General features: G+C 44.2%; 1 protein-coding gene across 1 annotated transcript in view; it reads right to left on the reverse strand.

The window, feature by feature from the left end:
• The window catches only part of LAMA1 (laminin subunit alpha 1), a 143052-nt gene that overhangs the window by 99990 nt on the left and 25725 nt on the right, over positions 1 to 17337 (reverse strand). The window contains exons 4-7 of the mRNA XM_064150177.1: positions 9252 to 9494; positions 5972 to 6151; positions 1729 to 1818; positions 181 to 298 (exon numbers count right to left, since the gene is read on the reverse strand). Of these exons, the coding sequence (XP_064006247.1) occupies positions 181 to 298; positions 1729 to 1818; positions 5972 to 6151; positions 9252 to 9494 (631 nt within the window). The remainder of the gene's footprint in view (positions 1 to 180; positions 299 to 1728; positions 1819 to 5971; positions 6152 to 9251; positions 9495 to 17337) is intronic.

Genomic DNA, 17337 nt, shown 5'->3' on the forward strand with positions numbered 1-17337 from the left:
AAGTAGGTTTCCCTACTTCCTATCTCAAGAAGACACTTAACAGTTTGTAGATTTGCCTTTGCTTTTAGTATAGATCTTTGGGTTTTTTAAAGTTGGTATCAGTACAGATCTGATGGAAAGCAACCTCAAGCAAGAAAATAAGAGTCTTTTTGAAACATCTAATCCTCTGCAGACACTTACTCTCACATTTGTTGCCAGCAGAAATGGTTCCTGGTCTCCAGGGTTTCTGGTGGTAGCCCGGACAGCATTTGTTGCAGCTCTCTCCACATGTGTTGTGTTCACACTGGCATTGCAATTTCTAACAAGATAAAGAATTAGCTTCCTTAAATTATCCATTAAAAAAATATTTTGATGCATGTTGCCAAAGGTCTGCCTCCAAAGAAGCATCAAGAATCACAACTATCCCACAGCTAGCATCAGATGGCTCAACCATTTTGTATCATCTCTTGGGGAGCAGCCTTTCCACAGAAGAAGGGACAAGTCTCCTGGGTTGCAAGAGAGAATGTTACTTGTTGTGTCCCTTAGTTTGCTTCCATTTCATGCCAAACAGGAACAAATGACTTCAAGAAAGTTGTGTTGCCAGAGACCCAAGTAAGACTGCACAGAAAGGGAAGAGAACTATAGCAAACAACTTATCATAGAATCTTTTTGGCTGGAAAAGACTTTGAGGATCATTGAGTCAAATCACTGTCCAATGTTAGCAAGTCTGGTGCTAACCATGCCCCTCAACACCACATCTCTCTGGTTTGCAAATACCACCAGTGATAGGGATTCAACAACCTCCATAAGGAGCCTGTGCCAGTGGTGGAGAACCTTTCAGCAAAAGAATGTCTTCTAATGTCCAGTGTCAACCTCCCCTTAGTGCAACTTGAGGGCACTTCCTCTTGTCCTGTTACTTGTTACTCTCTGGTTTTCAAATAGCACCAGGGATAGGGATCCAACCACCTCCATAGGGAGCCTGTGCCAATCATAGAATCAGCCAGGTTGGAAGAGACCTCCAAGATCATCCAGGCCAACCTAGCACCCAGCCCTAGCCAGTCAACCAGACCATGGCACCAAGTGCCTCAGCCAGACTTTGCTTGAACACCTCCAGGGATGGTGACTCCACCACCTCCCTGGGCAGCGCATTCCAATGCCAATCACTCTCTCTGTGAAGAACTTCCTCCTAACATCCAGCCTATACTTCCCCAGGCACAACTTGAGGCTGTGTCCCCTTGTTCTAGTGCTGGTTGCCTGGGAGAAGAGACCAACCCCCCCCGGCTACAACCTCCCTTCAGGTAGTTGTAGACAGCAATAAGGTCAGCCCTGAGCCTTCTTTTCTCCAGGCTGCACACCCCCAGCTCCCTCAGTCTCTCCTTATAGGGTTTGTGTTCCAGACACTTGTGAGAACAGACTGACCCCTGCTTGTCTCTTCTAAGGGAGCTGTAGATCACCAGAAAGTCTCCCCTCAGCCTCTTTTTTTCCAGGCTAAACAAGCCCCATTCCCTCAACTGCTCCTCACAGGAATTGCTCTCCAGACCCTTCACCAGCTTCTCTAAACCTGCTCCACCACCTCAATGTCCTCCTTGAAGCGAAGGACCCAAAACTGAGCCAACCACATTGTAAAATAACTTTTAGCCTCCTCTGTCTTATCCTCCTTTGGCAAAATCTTTTTTTTTTTTTTCCCTTTTCTTTTTCTCAATTAAAAAAGTTGCTTAGTGAAACCAAATGAATTAAATTGAAGGATACCTTTGTGACTTCATCCAGAGGGCAGCTTCGAGCATGGCCATAACAAATACACATGCCACCAACAGAGATGTCCTTTATTGAATAGTAGTACTACAGGAAAAAAGAAAGTTGGAAAGTGGATGAATAAAAGACATTTACATGAATTTACATCCTCCTACTTCCTCTGGAGAGCTAAATACCAGCATGTGACTATTCTGTGTCTTAAAAGTATCTAAGAAACACTTGAAAACAAAAGCAGCTTTGAATTTCTGCCACTTGGGGAAAACTTCCAGTTTGTGATTTTTATGTTGTGGGGTTTTTCCCTCTCCTGTTTTGAACTCACTTGTACAGAACTGACTTTGAAGCAAGCAGGCACAATACCTCAGCTTCAGGAAAGGCCACCAAGTGTGGCCTCAGCCAAAATTTACTTGTAGAAAAATCCTTTTCTTCACCCTCTGAGACACCATGAAGCATAATTCTTTGTTATGTTCTAATTTCAGCCTGAAGAGTAACATTTTGTTTCCCTAAAATGAGAACTCTTCCTTCCCTTAAAACCAGTTTGTGCACTCACTTCCAGGTCAGCTCTTTGCCATCAGTGTGTTATTCTATCCAAATTCTTTGCTTACAGAATCAGTGATACAGCAGAGTAGAATCCAGGTGGTGAGCAAAAGCAACACACATAAGGAAAGGATTTAGCTTTCAAAGCAAGGAAGAGGCAGGAAATGACCATCTGGGTTCAGTTACAGCTGCAGTATCAACATGGTTGGCCTGTTGGGTGTCCTGGGAAGTATCTACACTACAGGGAGATGAAAAAGAAACACTTTTTGAGGATACTTCTCAAGAAAGAGTTCAAGACCCTCTCAGACCTAATAACCCTACAGTCATCTGGTTCAGGGAGAAGAGATGGCCCTGGGTGGTCAGACATGCTGCCTCCTGGGCTGTTATTTCTTTGAAGGATCTTGGAGCTGGACCAATCTATCCTCTTTGATTTCATGCTGGGTTTTTTTTAGGCCTTAAAATTTATTATTTAATACTTTAGTATTATTTCATTTTTATGTTATGAGCTTGCATCATTCGGAGACTTTGGAGCAGAAGGTCCTTAACTATGGAGAAGGAGGCAAAGACTGAGAAAAGTAGGACAAAAGTAGAGCTCAGTTTCTGTGTTCCCTGCTTCCCCTCTTTTGTTTTCTTAAAACTCAGTCTGCCACAGAGCAGCTGCATGCAGCTTGGAGCTGAATGAGAGGTCAACCCGAAGCAAATGCTTCAGACAGAACTAAATAAACAGAAGACAGAAACAAAGGTGCTGCTAGGAAAGTTCTGCACCAGCCCTTTTACAAGGCTATGTGCAAGAAACTAGGCATGAAGTCTTCAAAATACAACCTAGAAAGCTGGAATGTGATGAGCTTGGTTGTAGATGATTGCAAAGAAGACACAAGGTGAGGCAGAAAAGTTGTGCAGCAGCCCTTTTACAAGGCTACGTACAAGAAACTAGACATGAAGTCTTCAAAACACAACTAGAAATCTGGACTGTGATGAGCTTGGTTGCAGATGATCACACAACAAGACACAAGGTGAGGTAGAAAAGTTCTGCAGCAGCCCTTTTACAAGGCTATGTACAAGAAACTAGACATGAAGTCTTCAAAACACAACTAGAAAGCTGGACTGTGATGAGCTTGGTTGCAGATGATCACACAACAAGACACAAGGTGAGGTAGAAAAGTTCTGCAGCAGCCCTTTTACAAGGCTATGTACAAGAAACTAGACATGAAGTCTTCAAAACACAACCTAGAAAGCTGGTCTGTGATGAGCTTGGTTGCAGATGATTGCACAGCAAGATACAAGGTGAGGTATTAGGATTTGGGAGCCCTGACCAATAAAACTCACATCTTGAAGGTGAAGATGTGCAGCTTTTCATGCAAAACTGAACTAAGTAGTGCTTGGTGGAATAGTACTAAGCAAGTCCCACATGGTGCATGCAGAACAAGCAGAACATCCATATGCTGCAGCTGAATGGGCACTTCTATGACCAAGCCTAGCCCAGCAAACCCAGACCAAATTCAAGTTCCTTACTCCCTTCTGTTCCCAGTTATCAGACCTCACAGAAGCAGTGTCAACACACAAGGATCACACCTATCAGAGAAGCTACAAAGTGCAAGAGTCCTGTTGTTGAGCAAAGAGTTGGCTGTAGATGTTCTTTAAGAAAAAGAGCTGCAAAGGAAGGTGAAGAGGGAACACTTCTCATATTCTTCTGTCATCACCAGAAAACTCTGCCTTCAGAGAGAAACTTGAAAGCACTGATGTCTGTAACCTAGGAGTCTCAGGTAAATGAAGAAGAGGGCAAAGACAGCAAAACAAAGTAAAAATACCTCAGAGTACTTCAATCTTGGTTGGTGATGGTATTAGGAGCTCCACCACCACATTTCTCTGAGAGTTTGAAGAAGTCAGTCTAGGTGCTTAGTGCCTCAGTTTCCTCAGTTTAAAAACCCAACAAGTAATGTGATGGTTTGGCTGTTCCCCACCCCCCACACACACTTTGGAAAAGCACCCAGACTAGACTCAGTGGCTCTGGAAATTGAATGAAGCTTTATATTTACAGCTTAGCACAATATACAAGCAGCTATTTACCACACATACAGAAATACACAAGTTAGAAAGTAATACAGAAACACAACAGCCCTCCCAGAAACCTGAGTTCCCAGGAGAGGCTCACAACCACCCTTCCACCCCTCTACCTTACCCAAGACTTTGCCTCATGCTGAAGGTAGCTTGAAGGGTCGGCCAGAGGGGTTAGGAAGCAGATGGATTAGTCACAGAGATGGCAGATTAGGTTGGAGAGAAAAGTGCAACCCAAAGCCCAGAGACTATTATCTGTTCTTGTTCTTCTACATCTCGGCAAGCCTATGAGTGAAGTAGTCACCATCATTGTTTCCTTTTCACAGCCTACAATCTAATTCTCCTCACCAAAACATTCTAGCTAGCTTCAAACTAGCACAAGTAAAGATCAATTAATGCTCTCAAAATATTAGCTTGACTGGTCTGTGTTCATTTATGGGCTTTAAAACAACTGACTACAACAGCCTTAATAAACGAAAGCAACAGCAATAACAAAAAAAAAGAGAAGTCATAAGACATCAGAAATCATAGCAGCAAGGTCACCACATCAAGTGTTTGTATGGATCTCAGTGGGCAGGAGAGATCTTTAAGGTCATCAAGTCCAGCCATTACCTAACTTTACTGTGCTAGTTTGAGCCTAGCTACAATGTATTGATGAGAAGAACTAGATTATAGGCTGTGGAAGGAAAATAAGGATGATGTCTGCCTCACTCACTGGCTTGCTGAGATGTAGAAGAATAAGAATCAAAACATAAAGTACTACTCCTGCTTGGGAGTTCCAAGCTGTCTCTCTCTCTCTCTCTAACCTCACCCTTTGTTTCTCTGCTGTTTTTCTGACTAATCCACTTTGCTTCCTCACCTCCCTGGCCAAACCTCCATTCTTCCTTGGGCCTGGGGTAAGGTTGAGAGGAGTAAGGGGAAGGTGAAGGGGTGGTTGGGAGCCCCTTCTGGGGACTCAGGTTTCTGGGAGGGCTGTTGTGTTTCTGTATTACCTTTTACCTTGTATATCTCTGTCTATAACTGTATATACTGTAAATATCTGCTTGTATACTGAGCTAAGCTGTAAATATAAGCTGCATTCAATTCCCAGAGCTGGCTGAGTCTAGTCTGGGTGATTTCCAAAGTGTGGGGGCAGAGAACACCCAAACCATCACATTTACCCACTCCAGTGCTAAACCACATCCCTCAGCACCACATCTCTGCCTCTTTGAAACACATCCAGGGGTGGAGATTCAACCACCTGCCCCGGAGAGACTCTCTAGTCTTTGAGAACCCTTTCAATGAAGGATTTTCTTCTGCTATCCAACCTAAACCTTTCCCCGTGCAACTCGAGGTGTCAAAACTCATCAAACACCAACGTTCAGAATGGCATAGTTGCCAAATAGTTATTTTTATGAATCAGAGCACTGGGTCCTGAAACCTTTGATACACCAGAAAGGGTAGAGCAGTTGAATCAAGAGCAACCTCAAGTGATATTTCCAACAGCCAAACTGGGTTCATTTGGATGGCAAAGCATCACAAACAGCATAAGCAATGTACAGAAGCAAATAAACCAAAAGGCAAATGACAAAACCATCTCTAAAAAGCATTTGCTTGCAGCTGTTCCTGATAAAGTATGACACCAAATATCACTTGTGAAGAACCCACTTACCCTTCTGGTGACGATGGGGTCTAGCTCTTTGGGATCATTGTGGCTGAGAGTCATGAGGTCAGCGTTAAGAGTTCGAATGCGCTGCAGCCGCAGGCGAATGTATCGTGCAGAAGTAAACTCCAGAAGCTTCTGTGAAGGATCATCAGCACTAGGCCTGCCATTGATCAGTGATGTGTGAATCTAGAGAGAGAGAGTGACTTCATCAAAAACAGTACAGGCTGGGGTCTGACCTGTTGGAGAGCAAGGCACAGGAGAGGAACCTGAGGGTCCTGGTGGTTAGAGGGATGACCATGAGCCAGCAATGTGCCCTTGTGGCTAAGAAGGTAAATGGCATCCTGAGGTGTATTAGAATGGGAGTGGTTAGTAGGTTGAGAGAGGGTCTCCCCCCCCTCTACTCTGCCCTGGTGAGGCCATATCTGGAACAATGTGTCCAGTTCTGGGCCACTCAGTTCAAGAAGGACCTCAGGGAATTGCTTGAAAGAGTCCAGCACAGAGCCACAAAGATAATGAAAGGAGTGGAAGACCTCCCTGCTGAGGAAAGGCTGAGGGAGCTGGGGCTCTTTAGCTAGGAGAGAAGGAGACTGAGAGGTGACCTCATGTCTACCAATATGTGAAGGTCAAGCATTGGGAGGGCAGAGCAAGGCTATTCTCAATTATACCCAATGATAATCCAAGGGGTAATGGGTGCAAGCCGGAGCATAGGAGGTTCCACATGAACCTAAGGAAAACTTTTTCATTGCAAGGGTGACAAAAGACTGGAACAAGTTTCCCAGAGAGGGTGTGCAATCTCCTTCACTGGAGACATTCAAGATCCAACTGGACACACTTCTGTGTGACCTATTCTTGGTAATTCTGCCATGGCAGGGGCATTGGACTGGATGATCTTTTGAGGTCCCTTCCAACCCCTAATATTATCATAGAATCATAGAAGCAACCAGGTTGGGAGAGACCTTTAAGATCATCCAGTCCAACCTAGCACCCAGCCCTGTCCAGTCAACCAGACCATGGCACTAAGTGCCTCATCCAGGCTTTTCTTGAAGGCCTCCAGGGACGGTGACTCCACCACCTCCCCGGGCAGCCCATTCCAATGGGAGATCACTCTCTCTGTGAAGAACTTCCTCCTAATATCCAGTGATAATCATGGTTCATTTCCAACAGCAAGCATCTTAGTGCGAGAATAAAACCCACAGAACTTCATATTGTTTTCCTACAACTCAGCATAGGGAGATACCAGCTAACATCTCATCTAGATGCAATGTTCCTGCTGACTGCAGGGGAGTTGGATTAGATGACTTTGGAAGGTCCCTTCCAATCCAAAGCATTCTACCATAAACTAGCTGCAACTCTTTTCTTTTGCCTATCCTTTACCTGCAGGCAGAATTTTTGCTTCCTGACTCACAGTTTGGAAGCCAACACTCCTGGCTCATCATAGCCTCAAGTCTAACAGACTTAGGAGGGGATTGCATAAAGAGAAAAACAGTATCAAAAGTTTGTCCTTAATTCCTGTGGTCTTCCCTCCTCTGTCTTGTTGAGATGGAACACATAGTTCTGTCCATAAGCAGAGGTTTTTCCTTCAACTTTTCTTTAGGAGTCCAACCCCCATGCAGTCAGCAGGGACATCCTCAACTAGAGCAGGTTGCTCAGAGCCCAAATCAACTTGACCTGCAATGGTTACATTAATGGGGCATCTACCACTTCTCTGGGCAAGGGGAGACAGTGTCTCACCACCATCAGCAGAAAAAAACTTACTTCCTTCTCTCCAGTGTCAATCTCCCTCTTGTTGGTTAAACCCATCATGACTATCACAACAGAGCCTGATATAAGGTCTGTCTCCCTTCTTTCTGCTCAGTCTTTTGAAGCACTGAAATGCCACAAGAAGGTCTCCCTGGAGCCTTCTCTTCTCCAGGATGAATAACCCCAACTCTCTCAGCCCATCCTCTGTCATAGCAGAGTCTTCCCATCATTGCTGTGACTTTCCCTGGCTTTGCTCCAACAGGTCCATGTCTACTGTGCTGAGGACTCCAGAGCCGAATCCAGCACTGCAGGTGGGGTCGCAGCAGAGGGGAGCACAGGAGCAAAATCTCCTCCCTCTTCCTGCTGCCCACGCTGCTGGGAATGCAGCCTAGGATACAGCTGGCCTCAGCCCTGAAATCCAAGTCAGCCTAATGTTTTTCTGCCTTATATGGAGAGCCAAGTTTCTCTGTCTCTTCCATCTGATCTGCGGGGCATGTTCTTACATCACCACAATAAACACTTGATTGAAGGGCATGGGGCTTGATATTATGGAATTTAATTGGTATTTGCTTGCTGAAATGTATAAGTTCATGTGAAGGTTTGACACATTTAGCTGCACCCATTCTGGTCCTTTTTTTTCCCCACCAAGGAATAAAAATATATTGGTTTCTATTAAGCTAAGTGTTAACAGCATGAGATACCATTGCATTCATTATCACAGTCTCACTTCACAGCATTCAGAGTAGAATAACCACTGCTTTTAATGTATCATTTCATTATGTGGCTGCCTCTGAGCAATAAATTACACAAGTACCATGAATAGAGAATTGCTTAAAAGAAAGCACAATGCACAGAGAGCCTCCACAACTCGTAGCTCTTTTAATTATGCTCCATCCCTGAAACAATGCCAAGACTTGTTTAGGAGTACCAGCTGTGCCCAGCACTTCCACAGTGTTTGCAGCTTTATCTCACACAACCAGGTGTTCCCAACATTGGGAAGTGGGGGGGGTTCTTTAGCACATCAAAAATCTGGCAAAACAGAGCCTCTCTTAAGAGTCTTTTGGGATAAAGCAGCTAATAATTCACAGTTAATAGCTGCTGTTAAATTATGAGGAGAGAGAGAACAAAGAGTTTAGTAACAGGAGTATGTAGAGCCAAAGACATGTTTCATCCCAAGGTTTAACTGTTAGTTATATTGGTAGATGATATAAAGATCATATCCTCAAAGAGGAGAAATAGATTATCTGGTAGTGCTGAAGGGGATAAACTCTACCAGATGATCTGGTAGTGCTGAAGGGGATAAACTCTACTAGATGATCTGGTAGTGCTGAAGGGGGTAAACTCTACCAGATGATCTGGTAGTGCTGAAGGGGATAAACTCTACCAGATGATCTGGTAGTGCTGAAGGGGATAAACTCTACCAGATGATCTGGTAGTGCTGAAGGGGATAAACTCTACCTGTAACCTAAAATTGTTTGCATAATGATTTTCCAATCGCTATCAATCCACGCTCTTACAGACCCCAAAAGTGCAAAGCCAAACCTACCTCTCCATGTTCTAAGGGAACTAATCTGGAGTAGTAGGAGGTGCAGATCACTTCATCATCTCTCTTGTAAGTTGGTGGCCCAATTCTTGGTGTTATGTTATAACGAGTTAAACACTCAGTATCGCTAATTGCATAGTACTGCCACGGTCTGAACTCGGTGCCATCTATGGAGCGTTCCAAAATCCAGTTTCCAGGTCGTGGAGCATTAGCAGCTTTGATGATGACATATGCAACTTGAAAGACCTAAAAAAGAAAAGGCAAGAAGAAGAATGTAACACTTCATTATGCTGTGAAAGACCACTAGAAGCTAACTGGGTACTAAATTCCAGGGTTAAATGTAGTATGTAAATGGTTTGCCTGGGGTTAAGGGTAAAATTTGGCTGATGTGGGTAAAATTCTGGCATAAAAAAGGACAGCATTTTACCAGCATTTCTTGTCAAAACTCTGAACATTGCAACAAATCAAAATACACAAAACTATAATAATTATAATCACAGAATCACAGAATGTCAGGGGCTGGAAGGGACCTCGAAAGTTATTCTGGTCCAGCCCCCCTGCCAGAGCAGGATCGCCTAGATCAGATCACACAGGAACATATCCAGATGGGTTTTGAGTATCTCCAGAGAGGAAGACTCCAGTGTTCTGTCACCTTCACAGGGAAAAAAACTCCTCCTTGTGTTTACATGAAGCTTCCTATGCCTCAGCTTCCACCCTTTGCCCCTTGTCCTGTCACTGGGCATCACCCAGCAGTGCCTGGCTCCAGCCTCCTGGCACTCACCTTTACATACTTATGAACATGCATGAGGTCACCTTTCAATCTCCTCCAAGCAGCACAGCCCCAGCTCCCTCAGGCTCTCCTCATGAGAGAAATGTTCCACTCCCTTAATCACCTTTGTGGCTCTGTGCTGGACTCTCTCAAGCACTTCTACGTCCTTCTTGCACTGGAGAGCCCAGAACTGGACACAGTACTCCAGATGCAGACTCAGCAGGGCAGAGGATAACCTCTCTTGTCCTACTAGCCACAGCCCTTCTAATATACCCAAGAATGGCATTGGCCCTCCTGGCCACAAGATCACACTGCTGGCTCATGGTCAACCTCCCATCCACTAAGACCCCTAAGAATAATAATAAATAACAATAAAAGAGTAAATGTAGTCAGTGCATCATTTAAAGATGTCCCCAAAGGGAGGGCTGGGCTAGATGACCTTTAAAGGTCCCTTCCAATCCAAATCATTCTATGATTCTAAGTGAATGCAGTAGCTGAAATCTATATCCATAGTGCACATCGAAGAACTACGTGGGAATAACATTCTTTGTATGGGAAATGTGGCATTTAGCTGCTCTGAATCACTGAGGGCTCCAAAGAACTGGGTTCTCTGCTTCTGTTTTTTTTCCTTTGTTCCCCTTCTCAAAGCAGCTACAGCCCAAACAAGTCTTTGTTCCACGTTTTAGCCGGGAGTTTAATCCTCTCAGTAACAGCATTTCTGATAAGCTTTTTACACTCCACATTAAAATAATCTCTGGGCATTCCATTCTGTGTTAAAGTTATTTAAGCAGAAGGTCATTTAGAGATGCTGCTGTAAGCACAAAATAAGATGAATGTGAAAAACACAAGCACAAGGAAGCTATTTAAGAATAGTATCTCTTAAGATATGTGCTCCCTAGCAGTTATCACCACTAATTTTAACAACCCTGGGCCCAAAGTGAAATCCTCATCCATTGTCCAACACTTCTGTGAGTAGGGAGGTAATTAACTTTGTATCTCTTTCTAAATGACTTTGTGGTGGCAGCAGGATAACAAGCTACAGTATTAAGACACTGAAGTGCTCTTAATACAAAACTGCTGCCTTCCTCCTTACCTAACAGCTATTACATCACTTCACTTTAAAAGGCTGTCTTTAAAGATTGGGAACGTTTCTATAAGGGAGTGGTATGTGGGACCATAGTACACCAGCATGGTGGGGGGTTGGAAGGGACCTCTGGAGATCACCTAGTCCAACCAACCTGCTAAAAACAGGTTCATCCAGAGCAGGTTCCCCAGGATCATGACGTCCAGATAGGTTTGGAATCTGTTCAGAGAAGACTCCACAAACTCTCTGGGCAGCCTGTTCCAGCACCCTCACAGTAAGGGAGATGCTACTCATGTTTGGATGGAAGTTCCTGGGTTGCAGTTTGTGCCTGTTGCTCCTCGTCCTATCACTGACACCACTAAAAAGAGTCTGGCCCCATCCTCTTGCTCCCCTCCATTCAGCTCTTGATGAGCATTGATCAGATCCCCTCTGAGGCCACTCTCCCCTAGGTTAATCAGCCTCAGGTCTCTTAGCCTTTCCTTCTCAGAGATGCTCCAGTTCCTTCAGCATATTTGCAGCCCTCCAGCTGAGTTCTGTTCCTGTTTCACACTGGGTTATGCACAAGCAGAATCAGAGGCATTACCATTTCTGCACCCCTAACCTGAAGACACTTGTAGGTGACAAGAGTAAAAAAGTACTTCCCTGATTCCAGTTTTATTGACTGAACTTAAGAACTGCTACACACCTCCAAGCTCCACATCAATACCTACTAGATGCAAAACTAGAATCTCAACTTTTTTTCCCATGCCATGGTAGAAAAGTCTCCTTAAACACCCTTCTATGTCTTTTATTTCTTTCTTTTTCCTCCCCACTTGCTGTCATCAACTAAACTACTTCCCTGCTTATTACACAGCCGACTGAACAACAACTGATCTACTTTTGATTACATTGAGGGTTTTTTTCCAAGACCCATTCAAGTCTGCAGCTGATGTAGCTGGTTTTAAATCCAGTTTCAACTAGTAACAATGAGCTACCCTTCATCACAAACTAACTGCAGCTACTGCTGCAAAAATAGAAGATAACCATGAGAGTATGTACGTCAAATCCCTCCTAAATATCAAGTTCCTTTGTGAAGGGAAAAAGAACCCCACAGTTAAAGGTAAAAATATTTCATGTACCATTGAATGCATTAAATCTTTTCAAGTCAGCTTATTCCCCAGGAAGGCAGCAGTCACGTTTGGGACTGAAGACATATAAGGATTGATTTTTCCTGTGTGCATGCAGATCAGCAATGACTGAAATAAGTGACACTGAGGACCCAAACAAGGCATTCAAAAATCAGTGAATGGCTCTATAAATATTTAAGTATGCATAGAGGAGAAAACAATTGCTTCAAAAGCAGGGAATAGTTTAAGTTGGAAGAGAGTTTTCAGATTTGGGGGACAAATTCTTCTTCATGTCCAACTTAAACCTCCCTTGGTGTAGCTTAGGGCATTTTCTCCTACTGCTTGTTCCTTGAGGGAAGTAACCAACTAGCACATAGTTCTAGCCTCCTTTCAGACAGCTGTACTGAGTAAGAGGGTCTCCCCTCAGCCTCCTTCTCTGAAGACTTAACAATCCCAGTTCCCTTAGCTGCTCCTCACAAGACTTGTGCTCTAGACCCTTCACCAGTCTCATTGCTCTTCTCTGGACCCACTGCAGCACCTCAATCTCATTCTTGGAGTAAAGGGCCCAAAAATGATTCCAAATATTTGAGGTGTGGCCTCACCAGTGCTGAATACAGATGTACATCTTTTTCACTGTCCACCACCCAGCCACATGATAAACTTGAGCTGTGTGCCAAGAGCTAATGATTTCCACACTTTAATTTGACTGTGGAGCTTTCCCAGAACTCATTTCCTTATTGAGCTGCAAGGGTAAAAAGGTGAAGTCAAAGCCAGTTAGCAATTCCCAAGTAGCCATACATTAACAGTGTCATTTCACAGGTATTTCAACCCTAACTGTAAAGATCAACCAAACAAACACGTATGGAAGGATCACTTCTTTATAGCAGCAATCACAGAACCATGAATCAGGCTGGTTTGGGCTGGAAAGGATATTTAAAGGTTATTCAGTCCAAACTTGCAGCAGTGAGCAGGGACATCTTCAACTAGATCATGTTTCTCAGAGACCCAAACAATCTGCTCTGGAATAGTTCCAGGGTTGGGGCATCTGCCACCTCTCTGGCCAACCTGAGCCAGTGTTTCATCACCAACCTCATTAAACAGGAAGAATTTTTTCCCAATCTAAATCTCCCTCTTTCAATTGAAAGCCATCACCCCTTGCCCTGTCACAACACACCCTGTTAAAAAGTCTGTCCTCAGATTTCTGATAGGTCCCCTTTAAATACCAAAAGGCCATGGTGAGGTCTCTACAAATCACTCTTACATCAGCCTCTAAGTGGTAATCCACTACTTATGAAATATTCATGAGCTGCAATTCAATCAGAAGTGGAGATACTGTCTCAATCCAATACTGTGGATGTTGCAAGAACTGCTCTTGTTTTACAACCTATGACTTTGTGATACACAGGCTCTCATCTTTCTGCAATGTCTGGTACAAGGTGTCCTTAAATGCCTTTAAAACTCTGAAGCATAGTAATAAAAGTGAGGAAAGTCTTCCTCACAGAATCACAGAAACATCCACGTTGGAAAAGACCTTGAGGATCACCATGTCCAACCTATAACCCTACTCTACAAGTTTCACCTCAAACCACATCCCTAAGCACCACATCCAAATGACCCTTAAACACATCCAGGGTAGGTGACTCCACCATCTCCCTGGGCAGCTCATTCCAGTGCCTGATCACTCTCTCTGTAAAAAACCGGTCACACCTTGAGTGCTGTGTCCAGTTCTGGGCTCCTCAATTCAAGAGCAATGTTGAGGTGCTGCAACGTGTCCAGAGAAGGGCAGCAAGGCTGGTGAGGGGCCTGGAACACAAACCCTATGAGGAGAGGCTGAGGGAGCTGGGGGTGTGCAGCCTGGAGAAGAGGAGGCTCAGGGGTGACCTCATTGCTGTCTACAACTCCCTGAAGGGAGGCTGTAGCCAGGTGGGGGTTGGTCTCTTCTGACAGGCAACCAGCAACAGAACAAGGGGACACATTCTCAAGTTGTGCCAGGGGAGGTCTAGGCTGGATGTTAGAAGGAAGTTGTTGGCAGAGAGAGTGATTGGCATTGGAATGGGCTGCCCAGGGAGGTGGTGGAGTCACTGTCCCTGGAGGTGTTGAAGCAAAGCCTGGCTGAGGCACTTAGTGCCATGGTCTAGTTGACTGGATAGGGCTGGTTGATAGGTAGGCCTGAATGATCTTGGAGGTCTCTTCCAACCTGGCTGATTCTATGATTCTACCCACTGGCTACTCCAACAAAATGCTTAGAATAAGTAGCATAGAATCTGTCAAGGAAAACAATCAAAACAGCAACTTCAAAACAGATTTTTCTTGGCCAGTCAGATTCCATCATACTGCTCCTCACTCCAGCTGCTTTCAGAGCAAATAAACTAAATGCAAGGTAGAATATTAGCTACAAGAATATCCTTTTCTCCTTTCATCTTTGAGCTGAGGGAATGAATACAGTCAAACAGAGGACACACTGTGGACAGAAATTCACCTGGGGTAAATTGGAGTGGAGCCAGTTTTCCCTAGCTAAGGAAATCTTCCCCAGATTTGCCAACCAAGGCTCTGTTCCAGCAACCACCTACCCAACTGCTGGATTATATCTCTTAACTCCACACTGGTTAAAATTTCAAGCAATAATCCATTCTTTTTACTGTTAGAAAGTCATGGATTTGTTGGAGAGGATCCAGACAAGGCCACAAAAATGATCTGAGAGATGGAAGTCCTCTGCTGCAAGGACAGGATGAGAGAGCTGTGATTGCTCAGCCTGGAGAAGGCTTCAGAGAGACCTTCTGGTGGCCTTTCAGTACTGAAGAGCCAATAAGAAAGCTGCAGATAGACTTTTTAGCAAGGCAGGGAGGGATGGTTTTGAGCTAAAAGAGAGAGATTCAAACTAGGGAGAAGGAAGAACTGTTTCATGTTGAGAGTGGTGAGACACTGTCCCATGTTGCCCAGAGAGATGGGAGATGCCTCATTCTTGGAAAGACTCTAGGTCAGGTTGGACAGGACTCTGAGCAAGTTGATCTCTTTGAGAATGTCCCTACTCACTGCTGGGAGTTTGGACTAGGTGCCCTTTAAAGACCAATTCCAACCCAAACCATTCTGTGATTCTATGCTTATCTAACCTTATTTTAATGTCTGCACTACTTTAGACTCATAAAGAAGTTGATGAAAGAACTGCTCTAATTTGCAGATGTTCCTGCTCACTGCAGGAGGGCTGGACTAGATGACCTATAAAGATCCATTCCAACCTAAATAATTCAGTGATTCTGCTAATAACTCAAAAAAAGCCCCAAACTCCTAAATGATGACCAGATGGTCATACTTCACATTACAAAAGGGTGCAGATAAGGTCTATTTTCTGGCAAGGAAAGCTAAAAAAACCAAACATCTTTATTCAAGTCCTTGACAGGTGTCATGCACAGAACTTGAAACTCAAACAGAACACCAATACTAAAGGTACACTGTGGGTACTGACTTCCAGAAAGAAGTGTAAAGGTCCTAGAGAGTATTTCAACTAATTTTCAAGGGTGTTTATGAAGTAAACAGTTACTAAAATCACTGAGGTCCTCCAGAGGCTTTCCTTTTGTTTTCATTACTTATGCTGACTGGCTGGAAGTCAGCACACCAAGTCAGCTCTAATAACTCATTGACTTGAAGCGGTCTCTATTAACCAAATCCTTTCTCACAGCACAGCAATTTGCATTCAGTTTGCATAGCCTTCCATGCCTTTCCTCTGGAACTCCAAGGAAAACACAGAAGAAAGGCCTCTTAGGGGTGGGGGGAACTTTTCAAATTGAATTAGTGAAACTGAGCATGGGTCAGGGGAGGAAGGATACATTACTTGGTGATACATCAGCAGCGCTGTAAGGCTGGAGAAGAAAAGAGCTAGAGTGCAGCTCAGCTGGTGTCTCCAAAGTGAGAATGCGCCAAGATAAAAGCTAAACCTCTCCTCCTCCATTTCTCCTTCCTGTTTGTCCATTTACAAACCAAACTACTCTTAATTTCTGTCCTAACCTTCCATGCCTAGAGAAAGATTCCCTGTGATTATTTCCTTATCACTTCTGCTTTCTAATTAAAGAGGAATTTACAGGCTCATTTAACTTGTGTTTCATTTAGCTTAAACCTTCTGATTTAATATGCAAAAGAACTTCAAAGCAGGGTCCAGAGATCTTGCAAAAACCTTGCTACAAACTACACACCAAGTATTCTTCAGCAATAACAGCTTCTTCCAGAGCTTAGAAGCATCCCCATATCAATAATGGAATGCTGGGCTATGATTTTCAAACATTCTTGATCAACACATAGACACTGCATCCAGTTCTGGAGCCCCCATAACAAGAAGGATGTGGATATGCTGGAGCATGTCCAGGGAAGAGCCATGGGGATGATCAGAGGGCTGGAGTAGTTCTGCTATGAGGACAGACTGAAAGAGTTGGGGCTGTGCAGGCTGGAGTAGGAGAGGCTGTGAGGTGACCTCATTGTGGCCTTTCAGTATCTGAAGGGGACCTACAAAAAAGCCGAGGAGGGACTTTTTAGGCTCTCAGGGAGTGACAGGACTGGGAGGAATGGAGCAGAGCTGGAGGTGGGGAGATTCAGCCTGGATGCGAAGAGGAAGTTGTTCAGCATGAGAGTGGTGACAGCCTGGAATGGGTTGCCCAGGGAGGTGGTTGAGGCCCCATCCCTGGAGGTGTTTAAGGCCAGGCTGGCTGAGGCTTTGGCCAGATTGATTTAGGGTAGGGTTTCTGTGCCCATGGCAGGGGAGTTGGAACTAGATGATCCTTATGGTCCCTTCCAACCCTGACTGATTCTATCACTCTATGATCTTTTGACTTTTCTTGGAGCAGAGACTTCCAATTCTTCCACGACAAATAGACAATAAATCAGCAAATATTTTGAACAGCTTAGCACTCTCCAGCATAAGGATGATGAAACCCTCCTAAGACAGAGGAGTGAACTTCTGCCCAGACAGTTTCAGCCTGTCCAGAGTCAGAAGTCACTGGTTTAGAGATGTAATCCCTCAATATTCAGAACTGAGAACAGAAATTCACAGGAGATGTAATACAGAACATTTCTTCCCAGTGCTCTTTTCCAGAGACATCATGATCAGAATCAGTCAGAAGCACAGAAAGTGGCAAATCTTTT

The sequence above is a fragment of the Pogoniulus pusillus genome, chromosome 10 (genome assembly GCF_015220805.1).
Source record: "Pogoniulus pusillus isolate bPogPus1 chromosome 10, bPogPus1.pri, whole genome shotgun sequence".
Taxonomy (NCBI): domain Eukaryota; kingdom Metazoa; phylum Chordata; class Aves; order Piciformes; family Lybiidae; genus Pogoniulus; species Pogoniulus pusillus.